Consider the following 17474-nt stretch of genomic DNA (forward strand, 5'->3'; position numbering starts at 1 on the left):
GATCACGAACTATCTGGAATGACTTGTTCCAGTACGGCCCGAATCCAACAGAGCGCATTATGAAATAGCTCATAAACAAATACCTAAACATAACCAAAGTTAAAAAAAAGAACTAAAGTTCCAGCCTAGGAGGATAAATGTGTCGTGGGATTACTTCGATCAAAGTTCTCCTACAGTAAAGGAAGTGATGGAAGAATTTTTTAAAATTTATTCCACGACTTTATACAATACCATTTCTCAAAATAAACAAAAAACAAACCCTTTGTGTTACAAAAAAAATTAATGCAAATAACAAATTCAAAGCTTTCTTAACTAGTTAGTTCGCCAAAACTTCCGCAAAATGTCATTACGACTGATTAGAAATTTTGAAGGGGTTTCATATTTTACAGGTTGTTCTGTGTTGTTTTTATACAACGGCCCTTTGAAGGGAAAGGTAAAGAAAAATTCACCACGACACAAGGGGCGGTTTGTACTTAAGCTCACGTGGAAAGGACTAGTGCATTTCTAAGCTACTAGAAACTGACTATATGACACCTGTTGCACACAACCCAGTCTAGCCCTGGAGATGTTCTCTAAGCAAACCGCGGCTCTTTGAAAGATCGCGTCTATTTGAGAAACCATTATTCACAGTTTCTATCGCTTAGTTTTGAATTGGAGATCATGATATATGAAAGACATACGACAGGCATACATGGAAAATTATATGACTTATGAATCAAATTATAGCTTTTATCTCTGATAGAACTTTTTTAATTTCAACACAATCCTTTGTACAATGCATTAAAAAAACTTAGGAGACGGTGAAGATTTATGAAAAATTTCGAGATTATCTTTACATAGAATAATTGGACTTTTACAAGACTAGACGTTTTAAAAATATAAATTGGTTTCTTGTGTACTACACCATAAGAAAATTATCATTAGAATTAAACGTAAATATAAACACATTAATTCGCCATTTTTCGAATTTTTAATTTTTTTTATCTTCTTTATTTTTTTAACACCTGCGTCAATTGTCGCCCTTAGGTAAATTTGATTCATTTTACAGCGTAAAACAAGACAAACTGAACGCAAAAATATAAAATTGTAGTTTGTGAAACTTCTTGTAGCGGTTTTTCACTGCTTCAAATATATATTGGAACTTTGATCATTGTAAATTGTAAGATTACATACATAGAAAGGAGCACTGACGATGGATCGAAGGATTTTTGATTGGAGTTCGATGCCGTATGTCTAAATGGGTCTCAAATTAATTATATAAATGAGTCGTTTATTTCGTAAAGTTAGTTTTTTCGTTAATCCAGCCATCTTTTAAGAAGACTGAATCGCCTGTTCAGATCTTGACTTTTGAGCGCGTGTGAGAGTAAAAAAAGATAAATTATTTTACATTTCACAAAAATCTGAATTTACTAGAAGGATCTTTTGTTTTTATAACTAATTTTATATTTATCTCAAATTTCAAGGGAAATCTTCATTTTTTACATTCATTTCATATTAAAAAAATAAATCACAAATCTGCCGTAAATTTACTTGCTTACATTTCATACCATCATTTAATTTTCTTTTAATATTTTAACGATAGGGTTAATTTAAAGTAAAAAGTTAATTTGAAGTTAAAAAGGGTTCATTTGAAATAAATAAAAGGTAAATTTGAAATAAAAAAATGGTTAAGTCGATATTGAGCAGATTAATTTGAAGTTAATTTGAAATTAAAAAAAGGTTAATCTAAAATTAAAAAGATTCAATATGTTAATTCGATATAGAACAGGTTAATTTGAAATTTAAAAAAGGTTAATCCAAAATTAAAAAAGTTCAATTTCAAGTTAAAAAGGGTTCATTTGAAATTAAAAAGGGTAAATTTGAAGTAAAAAAATGGTTAATTCGATATTAAACAGGTTCGATAATGAAAAAAGGTTAATCTAAAATTAAAAAGGTTCAATATGAAATTAAAAAGGGTTCATTTGAAATTAAAAAGGGTAAATTTGAAGTAAAACAATGGTTAATTCGATATTGAGCAGATTAATTTGAAGTTAATTTGAAATTAAAAAAAGATTAATCTAAAATTAAAAAGGTTCAATATGAAGTTAAAAAGGGTTCATTTGAAATGAAAAAGGGTGAATTTGAAGTAAAAAAATGGTTAATTCGATATTGAGCAGATTAATTTGAAATTAAAAAAATGTTAATCCAAAATTAAAAAAGTTCAATTTGAAGTTAAAAAGGGTGAATTTGAAGTAAAAAAATGGTTAATTCGATATTGAGCAGATTAATTTGAAATTAAAAAAGGTTAATCCAAAATTAAAAAGGTTCAATTTAAAGTTAAAAATGGTTAATTCGATATTGAACAGATTAATTTGAAATTAAAAAAGGTTAATCTAAAATTAAAAAGGTTCAATTTGAAGTTAAAAATGGTTCAGTTGAAATTAAAAAGAGTAAATTTTAACTTTAAAAAAATGGTTAATTCGATATTAAACAGGTTCGTTAATTAAAAAAGGTTAATCTAAAATTAAAAAGGTTCAATTTGAAATTAAAAAGGAGGCGTCGGTGGCCGCAACGGTTTAATCGCTATCCCGCCGCCTCTCACTGTTAGGTAAAGGTCCGGGGTTCGAATCCAACGGCCCTGCATACCCGGCACCCAAAGAATTTATATTCTAGTAGTTGAAACACCATCTTAAAAAAATAAATAAATAAAATAACAAAAAGTTAATTTGAAGTTAAAAAGGGTTAATTTTAAATTTAAAAATATTAATTTGATGTTAAAAAGAGTTAATTCAAAATTAAAAAATGTTAATTCGAAATTTAACAGGTTCGTTTGAAGTTCCAAAAAAGTTTATTTGAAGTTAAAAAATGTTTGTTTGAGGTAAAATAAAAGGGATCATATCAAATTAAAAAGGTTAATTTAAATTTTAAAAAAGGTTAATTTGAAATTTAAAAAATTAATTAGAAATTTAAAAAAGAAAATTAGAAATTTAGCAAGGTTAATTCGAAATTTAAAAAGGTTAATTTAAAGTAAAAAGATTACTTTTAAAATAAAAAGGATAATTTGAAGTAAAAAAGATTAATTTGAAAATTTAAAATAATTAATTTGACGAATATATAAACATAGGATGGTTTTTATAGACCAACTATTATGTTTTTTAATATTTAATAAAAGGGAACATATCAAATTAAAAAGGTTAATTTGAAATTTAAAAAAATTAATTAGAAATTTAACAAGTTCAATTCAAAATTTAAAAAGGTTAATTTAAAGTAAAAAGGATTACTTTTAATATAAAAAGGATGATTTGAAGTAAAAAAGATTAATTTGGAAATTTAAAATAATTAATTTGACGATTATATAAGCATATGATGGTTTTTATAGACCAATTATGATGTTTTTAATTAAGTAAAAGGATTACTTTTAAAATACAAAGAATAATTTGAAGTAAAAAAGATCAATTTGAAAATTTTAAATAATTAATTTGACGGGAACATACTATACAAGCAAATTGTTGAAACACGAGCCCGCTCCTCAGTGTGAAAAATATTTTCTTTATTTACCTTTTAACTTGTTTAATTAGTGATTATTGTTTTATTTAAACTTGATGTACGACAAGGAGACAAGTAATTACAATTTGTTATGAACAATTTATCATGTTCACCCAACGTGCTATTCTAATTTTTCTTTCTGTATTAACAGATTGAAATATACTCCTGATCAAAATAAAACCCACCACTTGAAATTTTAAGCACAAACCCTATTTTATGATCCCTCCTGATTTAACCTTCTCAAACGAACAATGTCTCGAATTGAAACATTTGAAATGGAATTTGTTAAATACTCAGCTATTCTGGTCCTTTTTCTAGTTACACTACGCATCTAAAAATATATAAAATAGCAATTAGTACTCTGGACACATATGAAGACCTAGTATGGTGGCCAAAAAAAGACCTCAGAAAAAACAACAACAATCACTTAAAGAAATTGCAGGAAGGCATATAGGAGGAACACCAAAAAACGACTAAAGAAATCAGATACCCTGAAAAACACCCACCATCGACTTCACATATATCAAAAAGTCTCCAGAAATTTCCGTGTCCGTCAACCTTTGCTTGTTAATTAAGATCAATGTGTTGTTCGTCTTGTCTGTCAGAACGATTTCGTTCAGTTATATGGGCCAGGGATTCCAAAATGGCTGAACCTTCAAGCATCATAAGCATGTAGTAGCTTATGCGGTCTGAAAAGGGTAGGAATTGGACAAAAATCTTGCCTATCTATCAGGTGTGACGCAAAAATGGAAGGTGTTTCTTGCCTCACCCTGCTTATAGTCCACACTTCACCTGATCATAGCCTGCACGAGGACAAGTAACAACCTAATAACAAAGTAATACTCAAATAACCAGCCATTTTTACAATTTGTTGAATGATTATTATGTACCAATTAACTGTAGTTTTTTTTAACAGTATCCAAAGAATTGTAAATATTATACAGTCGGTTAAGACATGACAGCCTATCGAAATATAAATATCGAATGAGAAATAAATCCTGACAGCCTAGATCCGCCTTTGGGGTGTGAAATGATATTAAAGGAGATAATACCCTGTAATTTAATCAACTTTCCTTACTTTCCTGTCGAGAAGGAAATGGAGGAGGTGGTAATCCAAGGGTTGTCAATAGGTCTACCAAGTCGCGGATAAGCCCCGATATAATGGCAAGGATTGGTAATGAAATAAACCAACTCAAAAAATATGGAAATGTTGCGCAAATGAAAATCATGAGCTGGGTTGAATTTGTGTACTGTTTTTGATCTACCGTAGTACTCATCCTCATTATTCCTAATATCGTGCTTTAATCCTTGTCCCCATGGTGTGTGGCTTGACGAGCGTACTCACACGCTTCTGATCAAGTTCGGCAAAACACAAGCCGAACAATTCTTAATGAAATGGCAGACTTCTCACTCTGTTTATTTATGTATATATCTACCACTTCCGTTTCTTTTTTTTCACTCTTGATCTCTCTTTTTACCCTCTTTCTCTCTTTTACAGTCTCCCTCTTTTCATTATCTTTCGTTCAATATTGCTCTTTATTATCTCTCCCTTTTTCCTCTTTCTCTCTCTTTCTATCTCATTCTGTATCTCTCTATCTCTCTTTCTGTCTGTCTGTCTCTCTCTCTCTCTCTCTCTCTCTCTCTCTCTCTCTCTCCTTCTCTCCTCCATCAATTTCTCCCTCTATCTCTCTCTCCATCTCTCCTCTTTTTAATTCTCTGTGTAACTCATTCTCTTTCTTAGTGTCTCACACTGTTTTTTCTTTCTCTATCATATTTTCTTTCTCTCCCTCACATTATCTCTTCAATTCATTCTCATTCTCATTTTCTCTATTTCTTTTGCTCTCTAGTTTTCTCTCTCTTTCTCTTTTACTCTTTCTTCCTCACTTTAATTCTTTATCTCACTTATTCTAATTCTTAGAGACTTTCACATTTTTCTTTCTCTCTGACTCACATATTACCTTTTTCTCTTTTTTTCTCCCTCTCATTCTTTAGCACTCTATTTATCTGTTTCCCCTTCTCTCTCTCTGTATCTCTCTTTTTCTCTCGCACGCTCTCTCGCTCTCTCTCTCTCTCTATTTATCTATCTTTAACTATCTATCTGACTGTCAATTTATCTAACTATTTATCTATCTACCTATTTATATTTACCTTTCTTATTATACTTCTTTCTTTTTCCTCTCTTTAAATATCTCCATTTCTTCTTAACTCAATTTCAATCTCCTTTTACGTTCCTCGCTTTCTCTTTTTCATTCTCTCTCTCTCACTCTCCCTCCTAACACACAATTTCTCTCTCTCTCTCTCTCTCTCTCTCTCTCTCTCTCTCTCTCTCCTCTCTCTCTCTCTCTCTCTCTTTCACACACACACACACACACACACACACACACACACACACACACACACACACACACACAAACAAACAAACAAACAAACACAAGCACATTCATTTTCGTTCTGCTTCTCTGACTTTAGAGTCACTTACTTCTCTGTCACACTCTTTTTAATTTCTATCCTAACTCTAGGATAGAAAGCAATTCCCAAGTCTTAATACTCTATTGCTATAGTAATTATTTTTATTTTTATTTGAAAATAAACATCTGAACTTAAAATTAAGCTTCATTCCAAATGTTGAATTTGATTAGTTTGTGTTTCACTTCGTCTTGAATTGTAGATAGAATAATTCTCTATAAAAATTCGTGGGGCATCTTGATCACTAGAAAAGAAGACAGTCATTTGTCGCCTCGTGAAATTATTTGCCCATGTGGCCTGAATTTCTGCGATCGCAACAGACGGCATAGCTTACTAACAGCTGGATTTCTAAGCGCTCGCGCATGCTATTTATTTGTTTTTGAGGTTTTGTTCCTCATTCAAAGTACAAAGCCTCTTAAACTTATGTTTATTGATTTCATTTACTCTTAGCTGTCCTATTATTAGTTACCGACTACCGCACAAAACCTAGTCTTAAAATGTGTTTTTAATTTTTTTCTTTCTACATTAAGGTGGTTTGTCTTCCTTTTTGACGTAGTACAGCTAGAATGTACTAAAGAATAGATTTATTGAAGTATTGGTATTTGCCCATATATGAGAGACAGTTTAATTATTCAATTCACTAAAATTTACTATTGTCTGCACGGAAATTATTTTTGTGTGTATAAATCAAAACGTCTGCACGGAAATTATTTTTGTGTGTATAAATCAAAACAACCAATAAATGATAGTTAATGATAGATTGGAAACTTCAGCTTACTCTTTCATATAAAAACAAACATTTGCTGAAGTATGAAAATATTTGTCTTTAAAAACAGTGCCAAAACATTCAGGGCGCTTCAAATTTCGTAATAAATCGTTATAGGTCAACACTGTTTATGAAGTATTGAACGATTTTGTTTCCACACGAAAAACTGGAATATTATGTTTATTTTATTACGAAAACATCATTTTCCTCTTCATAAACTCTCCTCCTATTTGCGAATCGGACGAGTTCCTGTTTTCCGCCCCGCCGGCAGATGTTCATTTTATTATTGCACCATATAGTCAAGAGTCTTTGCGTTTTCCCCCAATTTTTTTTTATAATATAAATTACAAACAAAGGTGTTTAAAAAAAAATCCGGCTTTCCGTTGGATAGTTCCCAAGCTTTAAGTGGTACAATCTGTCTAGTTTCGGATTGTAGTAATTTCTATTAAAATTATATGCTTTGGTTTCTTATTACAAACTTTACAAATAATATATTTAGGGGAGATAGAAATACATAGATAGAGAGAGAAAAAAGAGAGAAAACGGGAGAGAGAGACAGACAGAAACAGATGGAAAGAGAGAGGGCGGTAGTGAGGGAGGAGGGGTCGAGTGAGAGAAGACAAAATTGATTGATACATAGCAATTTAGCAAGAAAAATAACAAAAAAGATAAAGACAGCAATGTAGAAAAAGAAATGCAATGAAAAGAAGAAACAGAACGAAGTAGAGTGTGAAAAGAAAAAGGTAAAAAGAGAGGTGTTAATGAGAACAGAAAAAGGGGGAAGTGAGAATTAAGGAAAAGAAAAAGAGCTTGAGAGAGAGAAAAGAAAAAATATACGTAAAATGATAACAAGCCAAATAATGATAACGAGAAAGAGGAAAAAAGAAATGCCATAAATAGAAGAACGAGAAAAAAGTAAAATGTGAGAAGGAGGTAGAAAGAAAGGTTGCTAACGGGAAAAGAGATAAGGAGAGATGTAAAGACAGAAAGAAAAATAATAATAAAGAAAGTATGTGGAGAAAGAGAGAGAGAAAAGAGAACAAAAATATATACATCGAAAGATAACAAGAAAAACGATGAAAAGAGAAAGAGAGCCATGGAGAGGGAAATGGAGTGCAATGAAAAAAAGAAACAGAAAGAAGTAGAGTGTGAAAAGGAAAAGGTAAAAAGAGAGGTGTTAATGAGAACAGAAAAACGGGGAAGTGAGAAGTAAGGAAAAGAAAAAGAGCTTGAGAGAGAGAAAAGAAAAATATACATAAAATGATAACAAGCCAAATAATGATAACGAGAAAGAGGAAAAAAGAAATGCCATAAATAGNAAAAGATAACAAGAAAAACGATGAAAAGAGAAAGAGAGCGATGAAGAGGAAAATGGAGTGCAATGAAAAGAAGAAAGAGAAAAAAGAAGTGTAATAAGGAGAAGAAGGTGGAAAGAGGATAATGAGAAAAGAAGAGTGGGAGAGATGTAAAGTCAGAAATATAATTAAAAAAATTAAAGTGAGAAAAGGAGAGAGAAAACCAAGGATCAGTCAAGAAAAGATGGGAAAAACGAGAAAGTAATGAAAAAGCGATAGCGTGAGAGGGAGAGAGAGTGAGAGAGAGTGAGAGAGAGAAAACTTGGGCTATAGAGTTGAAAATGAAAATATAGCTATGTGTATGTACACAATAATAATGAAGTTGTGTGAACTTGTCTCTATAACGTACTATGTCGTGATTTTTGGGCGATTCTTTACAACGCTAGACACGACCCGGCATGATAAGCCACTATTAGACAGATCTGCAGTCAGATCTACCAAATAGGAATATATTACCATTTTCCTTTCGTCGCGGAGTCGAAGGAACGGTTGGAAACGCCCGGCAAGTTCAGATAGCCTGTAATCAAATTTGATCAACGTAGATTGTGCGGGAATGTCATTTACTCCGACGTTGAATATCGATATTTTCATTTTATCAAGAGTACGATTATCTGAAAAAAATACCAACCCCTGAAATATAAAAAAACCTAGTCCGGGATTGTATTTTAAAATTATGATTTATCTTTTTTTTACCATAAAAGCGACGGCTGAATACTTTCCAGAGGGCTTGCACGGAATATGAAAATTGATCACGGAACCTTTGTGGAGGCGAATTTGGCAAAAGTTAAAAATTATGATTTACATGATTATTTTTTTGTAGGTCATTGAACATTAAAGTATTATTACTGGGAAACTTTCTTAATTGTAAGCTTTACAATATGATTTGGCTATAAACTAATAATAACTCTTTACTACACTTGATAATTTTGTATTATTCAACTTGAAAACACAATAATTCCATATAATAAATTAAAATTAAATCATAATTGCCTTGCGATCACGAAAATTGGCGAACCTAAAGTGTTAGACGAATTTTGCCTTGAGCCAATAGGAGCAATTTAAGACTAGACAGGAAAAAAATCTTAGAAATGTGACTTGATCCGACTTCCTCGCCAAAGAAAACGCCTAAAAAGGAAAAATTTCAATCCCACTCTGACAATTTCTTTTCTCCATTGATCTGCTATCTAGTGTATGACTTTAGCACGACCCAAAGTTACAATGGGTTGTAGAAGAGCTCAGTGCTATAAGATTTTCTTTTAAACATACAACTTAAGTTTTAGAGGAGCGTTGGAATATGATTGGTGCATTTGAAAAAGTAAAGTGGGAACAAGTTTATAGATATTGAGGACATTTTAACTATGTACATTGAAACTAAGTTTATATGTGCTTAGAATGCTAACGTTGCCAAAGAAAAAAATTAACATTACCATTTAAATATAAGGGAGGATTATTTTCATTTCTTAGTTGTACGTCCTCAACTAGGAACTGGTGAAGAAAAACCTGCTGAGGGAAGAAGACATTTTCCCATTTTCTGACTGGCAGATTGATGTTTGTCCCTTATAATTAAGTATACCCGACTCGCCTGGAGATTTGAGTCCTTTCATCATCTTTGTTTTAAATAATCTCTGCTTTGCCGTTTATTATAACTAATTTTTAAAAATCAAACAATCTGGGAATATTCTCTAATTAGGAGCACTTTTAGTTTTGCCACTTTATATAGTTTTTACTTTTTGTTTATGTTGCAGCACTCAGCAGAGAGCTAAGCTGTTGCCTAAAATAAATTATAAATTGTATAACAACTAAGGTTTTAATAAAGTTTTATTATTATGACTAGTGAAAGAAGAAAGTAACATTCTAGATATTCTTCTCTTTTTTGGTAAATACATTTTATTTATTAAAACTCGTAAATGAGACTAAGAATAATTTAGTAATAAATATACTTTAGTCTACTCATTATGTGTCATAGTTTATCTAGTTGATCATAACTTTTTACAGTACTAACTCAACTGGCTTTATTCTTTTCAGTCATGTTTGGTGCTGGGGTGGCAAGACGAGACTGATCAATTTTTTTTACAAATATCCTTAGTTATTTTTAGCAGAGCTGTGTCTTGAATGAAAACCAGATTGATATATGTTCAGCATTTTGGTATTTTTTATGCGGGATAAAATTTGGCTAAACATGATCCTCTCAAAAATCTTAGACTTTATTATTAGAAACTTGCTCAAATTTTCTAATATGTCATATTTGATATTTTGGTGAAGAAATGCATCTGACAGACTGAGTGAGGATAAATAGACCAGAATTATTGGATAGCAGTTATAAAATTAAAATGTATTCTTATTATAACAAATAAATAATCATATAAAATTTATAAATAACCACTCTATGAGACTAAAAATGCATTAAAATATGATTAAAAGAAAGTGGCAGTGTCAGTGGGCCAAATTAGCAGAACAGTTCTCAGGTATCAAGGGCACTGTCAACAGTCATAGAACCTGACTTGTGAAAGAATGAACATTCTCAACCGATTAAGGATAAGCCATGCGGTTGAGCCATGGACACTTATTTTTGAGCCAAATATAACTAACATGTAGGAAGATGTTGCTCGATGTGTTCCACTTAATAGAACAGTGCTTGGCTCCATGTAGAAAGCTGGTAGGAATGCCCATCTGACAAGCTCTTAATGCAATCCCAAAGAGCTTTAACGACCCAAACTTAATACCACCTGGCTGTCCGAATAACCTTTTGATTTTCCTGTCACAGAAGTCTCTGCCTGAAATACTGCATATTATTGTCCAATTGTATGAATTCTAGTCCTTGGTTTATTATTAGATAACAGCCCCTGTATTCGGTCAATTTTGAGATCATGCTGTGGAAAGGCATTCCAAGAACATTATCCGCCTTAAGTTCCTCCCAAAGCTTGGGATACATCTAAAAAATAATTTTTTAATATTTTATGGATCCAGTGGCTGGCCTATAAGGGGCGGTAGTCCTATCCGGGATGCCGTGTTGGGTAGGTTCTGGGCGCTTTGATCCCAGATAGTGAGAGGGACGTGAACTTTTCTATGGCACATTAAGTGAAATGTAAATGGTTTTTATCTACATCCCTCTGATATGTTCGTTGTAAGAAAGAGGGATGCATATCCCTAGAATTCAAGTGTCTGGTATCTGCCTCAGCGTCGGCAAAGGTGTTGCTGCCGGGTGCTGAATGGGTGGGATGTGGGCTGCCCCCATGTTTTTGCCCTTAACATATATGGCAGATGTGGCTTCCACAAGAAAAAAAATAACAAAAACTAAAAATATTTTATAGAATAGCAGTACTGTTTTTAATTAAATTTTATTTGCGCTTTTCCCTTGCAGCATTCTTTTTTCATCTTTTTCTCAAAGCAAGACAACTTTCTGAAGGTCAAATTTTAAACACATTTTTTTTCCAACATTTTATAATTAAATATAGAAAATAGTTCATATTATAAAAGTACTTGTTTTTACGATACTATTGGTTTAATTTAGTAAAATCACTATAAAACTACAATTCTTGTTTTTGTGTTTTTTATTGTTTAATTTTATTTTTAAATAATAGTAAAAATACGGTTGAAAGAATTTTCATTCAATTTGTTTTTAATTTGCGGCCATGGGTTGGGATGCATAAATAATGAAAAACGTAAAGTAGAAGCACCTTGATCAACTAAGTCCCCATTTGAAAAGTCTCCTCATTTCTCTGAATCTGACCGATGGACCATTTTTGTATTTTTAAGAAAATTTGCTTTATAACAAAAAAATTCCTTTTTGATATTATTCAGTGTAAAATATTATTTAATAAAATCTTCATTTTTACAATATGCGTGTATGCCTAGATAACTAAAATTTGCCCACAGCTGATGAATTTGATCTTCGGAACTTTGGAACGTTCACTTGTCTCCTGCTACCCCGAGAGTGTTGGTTCGTTGGATTTTGATTGATTCGTCTAATACGTGTCTTTGTTGGACTACAAGTTTATTTTTGAAGAGGTATGTTTTTTTAATTATTCTATTGTTGTTTTTAAGCTAAAACTAAAATATTCATCTGCTATTTAGAGTTTTTTTTTTTTTAAATAGATGGTTAGAGGTTTATTTCAGAAAAATTACTATTCATTCAAGAATAACGATTTTTGTGTAGTAATCAGAAGGAATTTTACTGTCTTTGCGTTTTAAAATTTATTCATTTATATTTTTTTACTTTTCGACTCACGCACGTGGTGAAATGTGACCGTTATTACGAATCCGGGCAGCCATCTTGTGAAGTTGGGTTAGCTGAGGCAATCTCGTGTCTAATAAAAATCAAATTTAGTTAACTTCTCTGAGGAAGGTGATTTATTTGTAAGTGTTTTTTTAGTTTAGTTTTTACAATTCAACAATGAAATACAAATAATTTTGAAAATGGGGGAAAATTTTTGCACCCTCCGGGCAAAACGAGTAAAAACCCAGCTTTCTCACGATTGTGTTACGTTGACTCCTTTTTGGTTAAGTTGAATTTTCACAGTAATTTTTTTTTTTTATTTTGCTCACATTTTATCAAATTCAAATTCGCGATTAAAAAAATATTCTGCCTATCATGCCTAAAGGCTTTCCAGATTATAATTTTAAATAAGCATCATGAAGATTTACTTTATAACGTTTTCCTTAGAATAGGCCTTGACTGGTTTTGCTTGATCGTGACAAAGCATAAATACTGTGATAAGTAGATTTTTGTTGTACATTATATTTATTATTAAAGCATGCCCCTAAGATTAAAAAATATAAAAATGAGTTAGTTTTGGTTTTCAAAACAGCTCAAACTACTCATTTTTGATACAAGAAATTGATTTCCAATTGACAAACGTTATAAAGATTATTAATTGTTATGTAAAAATACTTATGAAAATTATTTATCTGATTTATCGGATGTTAATACTAATATTTCTGTGAATTTAATTTTTTTTGGAAACTCGTTAGAAATACAAAACTAATACAGTGGAACCCTTCCATGATTAACAGGCAAGTTTTTGTCCATTCAGGAAGAGTTTAATTTTTTTAATATAATTCGAGCTGTAGTGCATAAATCATAACTTTAAATATTTAAACGGGTCTTACAAAATAAATAAAAATATTTACATTAAACAAAACTGTGCTTGTCACTGCAAGGTAAAGGTCCTGGATTCCAGCTAGCAGCAACTAGCATCCTGAATTTTTAAAATCTTTAAAGATTAATAAATTTTTAAAGAAGAAACAGAATTTATTAAGATGAAACAGTTCATAAGAAACCCTAGGAAAAAAGGAAAAAGAAACTTCAAAGACCAGAACAATGTGTGTTTTTATTTTTTTATTTTTTTTTAAGCAACCGGTTGTTTAATGTGTTTAATAATTTGTTTAATTTGTGAGGAGTGGACATGATTGAGTTAGTTTAGAAAAAAACCTTTTTCATTGTTTTGTTTTGACCATCCCTTTATTGGCAGGCATAAAGAGAGGTGCTGCTTATGTCCATTCTAGAAGGGTGAATTACTCTGATGGGGGCTGATAGTAGTTTTTGTGACCAGTGTAGAAGGGTTTCATTATAGATGGTTTAAAATGTATTTAATTTCTATATTTTTTGCGATGGAATGCAAACATTGTCTGTTAAAAGGTGGTCGTTATAAAGGAAGGCTGTTAAAAAGACTATGCAACTTGCTGTGATTGACCTTTTATTTATTCACTATTTTGGAGTTTACATCGACAAAACCCTTGTAACTAAAAATCTTAAAAGTCATAAATGAACAGATAAACTACTCTTACAACCAATGTGGATGTATGGAACTGTGGGGTTCCAAAGATTCTAGTCACTCCAGTCCAAAACCTTTGAACAATTGCCTAAGCTCCCTACTTCATATCTAACCTTACAATCCCTAGCGAAGACAGTGAGTAGTGTCCAACAGGAGTGTAACTAATGGGTAATTTCTCATCTCTAGTGTAACAAAATTTAATGTAAGGACAAAAGAGGTGCTTGTAACATTCTAGGATGAGAAAAATGAGGATGAACTATAGCAAAAACTTTTTAAATGTTTTATTTTATATCTATGCGTTTAATTTCTTTATGGAGGCTGTTTGTGTCAGTGGGTGTACTATATAGTACATAATAAATATATTTTGATACTGTTAAATCGTATTTTTGTATAACAATATTATTATTTATTTAATTTTTCAGTGTTGCTGCATTAGTGCGTTAATTCAGTTACAACCATATCCAGTATTCTACAATCAACAATGGTATGAATACTTAATCTTTTTTAAATGAAACTTTAATGTGTATACTTGGAGTTTGTAAATTTCTGACTCTCTTAGGATCAAATGTTTAACCACTTTACATCAACATCCAATGGAAACAGATTTTCGCTGGATTTGGAAGATGGGATGAGACCACTTCTCACAGGTCAAACGTTTTTAGATCATTATCATGATGGAAAAACTGTGGTCATTCCGGATTCATTTTTACCACCCGGTTGGAGTAAACATGCATACAGGAATTTCGGCGCCTGGCTAACCTTTTTGCTCACGTAATCATCCATTTTATTAAATTCAATTTGTCATAGGTTTTTTTATATAAAGTTTGAGAATTTAATGTAAATATTTTACAGGCCGGATGGATACAGGATAGAAACCTACGATGAACTTGATAATTATTACTATGTCAAATTTCGTAAAACAAGGCCTACGACACTGGATTTTTCTCTTGATGAGGAACTGATTCCACAGCTTATTTACAGACAAGAGCACCTAATGCCAGTTGAACTTTTTCAATACTGGTTTGTCAATTTTTCAGTATTTCTTTTGCTTTCAGGTTTAAATTGATTAATAATTACTCCTAATTATTATACGATGTGTTGGCCTTTAAGTAATAACTTCCTGTCATTATTCAGTTGGACAGCACATCCTTTCTAGAAGCTTTTTGGGCTTATGATACAAAAATTCCAAGTCATGTAATCTTGTTATCATCATGTAACAATATTTTGCACAATTTTGTTAAAAACTTTCTCTTTGCACCCACATATTTTCTTAACTTCATGCAAAAACATTAAATTATGGATATGTAAAGTAACCTCAACCAAACATGTGTCTGTACCTAAACCTAATTCTAATCCTAATCCCAACTCTTTCTTGAACCTAAGCCTAACACTAATTCTAACCCACCCAAAACCTAACCTTCATCATAACCCCTTCCTTAAAGCTTACTTGTTCCTGATCCTGCCCTGTCCCTAACTCTAACTCTATGCTTACCCTAATTAAAATCGTGATACTCCCCTAAACCTAACCCTTATAACCGTCCTTAAACCTATACCTACCCCATCCCTAACTCTTAATCTAACCATCCCTAACCTTATCCTAACCATTTATTGAATGTAAACCTAACCATTCCTAACCTTAACCAAAATTTTTCTTGAACCTATTTCTAACCCACCCCTAAATTTAACCTTTATCATAAACTGTACTTAATCCTAACCCATTCCTAACCTAGTTGTAACCTGTTCTTAAAGCTAACCTGTTCCTGAACCTAAACCTGTCTCTAACCCTAACTCTTATCCAAATCCTAATTGTAATACGTCCATAGATTTAACCATTCTAACCAGACCTAAAGCCCGAATCAAACCTATCCCTAGCCCTTAATCTAACCGTCCCTGAAACTAACTTGTCCCTAACCTTAACCTAACAGTTTGTTTAACCTAAATAACCTGACCTTAATGCTAATCTTAATCATACTTTGTTCCTAGGCATAACCGTAATTCTAACCCTTCTCTAAACCTAACCCTAACCATAACTCTAATCATATCTCAAACTTTAATCCTAACTTTAGTTCTAATTTTAACACTAGCCTTAACCTAACAACCAATCTGGATTTTCTGATAACGCAAAATTGATGACCATGAACATTTGTGCATCCAACTAAAAACATGTCTGTATAAAAAATTGTTTCAAACAGAAGAAATGACTGATAGTATATTTTGTTCTGCACATTACACTATGCCATATTTTAGTAATGTAATAAGATAATTGTTAACGTTTGTTTGTTAAATTATACATCTTGGAGAAGAAATTTTTAAACAATTATTCTTCCGCTATTTCATTAAATTTCGAATTCAACAGTGCCCTTTTATTTTGTGTTGAATATTAAAGTAGATTCCCGCTAATCCGTATGTTCGTCTATAACCCGACCACATTCCAATTGGCAGATATTAATTTTTTTAGTTTGGAAAATATAGACTTAAGTGTGTTCCAGTTAAATTTAAATGATTTTAACATTTTCCCTCTCCAAACAACCTACTATTTTGCTGCATTTTTTCCCGAAATTGTGAGGTCTGAATGCATAAATAAATTCTTAACTGAAAACTGAAAATAAAAGTTTGGGCCTTTCCACCATTTTTTTAACCACCTTTCCCATTCTGTTTGGATTAACAGAATTATACTGTATTAAATTTAAAAAAAATTAACATTTGTGTGAAACATGACGTCTTAAATTACTCTTGTAATTCTAGGGAGATGCAGTACATCCCGACAGAAAAGGCAATGCTTATTTCAAATAGTCAAGACAGAAATGATGACGCATCGTGTTCACATTGGCCCATTTCTTATCCGAGTTCAGGCATATGCGGTAGTAAAATTAGACAGATTTAATTTTTGTTAATTAATTTTTTCAGTTAAATGACTTAGAAGAAGCTTTTTGATTATTTCAGGTGTGGAAAATGTCTCAAAGAATACATCTCCTTCTTGGGTTTGTCTTTCAACCATTTGTTTATTATTGTTTATTTATTACTTTGTTCTTTTCATGCCCATTTTAAAATTTGTTTTGAAGAAAAGCTGTGTGAATAATTTATAAAAAATGAAAAAGTTTATTTACAGGGAAAAGTACAAATAATCATTCGATACACAGTATAAACAGCACAGTCATTTGACATTTTCATATTGAGCAGTATGAATATAGTCGAAGTCTAAAACTTAATAATGAAGAATAACATTTTAAAGAACTTTTTGTTCCTTAGAAAAGGATAAATGAAATATACAAAGGAATTTATTGTTGAGATTTCAAAGTATTGCCTATCTCATTTGTTTTGCTGCTCAAAAAATTAACACAAATGTAATTAATTAAAGCTTGTCATTGGTTTTGTTAATGATCATTTTGATTACCAGAATGGATAATTTTTAATTTAAACAATTCTATTTTGTCATACTCTTAGTCGGCAGATTTCTTCGTACAGTAGTTGTGAAGTAATTAATACAACAGGGAACATTTTCAGCATGCCAATGACAACAAAATTAATTTCCCTTATCCAGCTCTCTTAGTTATAATTTGAGCAATTAGTTTTTGTAGGTTTCATGCT

At 31.5% G+C, this 17474-nt stretch overlaps 1 protein-coding gene across 3 annotated transcripts in view; it reads left to right on the forward strand.

Annotated features, from left to right (window-relative positions):
- LOC112127936 overlaps nt 1-17466 on the forward strand; it is a 39192-nt gene extending 21726 nt beyond the window's left edge. Inside the window, exons 2-7 of one of the 3 annotated variants that reach the window (XM_024229525.1) lie at nt 11989-12120; nt 14309-14370; nt 14446-14657; nt 14739-14906; nt 16632-16747; nt 16830-17466. In XM_024229525.1, the coding sequence (XP_024085293.1) occupies nt 14368-14370; nt 14446-14657; nt 14739-14906; nt 16632-16747; nt 16830-16972 (642 nt within the window). In that variant the 5' untranslated portion in view covers nt 11989-12120; nt 14309-14367 and the 3' untranslated portion in view covers nt 16973-17466. Of the gene's footprint in view, nt 1-11988; nt 12121-12353; nt 12469-14308; nt 14371-14445; nt 14658-14738; nt 14907-16631 lie in introns of those variants that run through there. The other 2 variants (XM_024229526.1, XM_024229527.1) reach the window with 2 other exon arrangements.
- The last annotated feature ends 8 nt before the right edge of the window (nt 17467-17474 follow it).

Source organism: Cimex lectularius, unplaced genomic scaffold (assembly GCF_000648675.2).
Source record: "Cimex lectularius strain Harlan isolate CLEC.00 unplaced genomic scaffold, Clec_2.1 scaffold284, whole genome shotgun sequence".
NCBI classification, from domain to species: Eukaryota; Metazoa; Arthropoda; class Insecta; order Hemiptera; family Cimicidae; genus Cimex; species Cimex lectularius.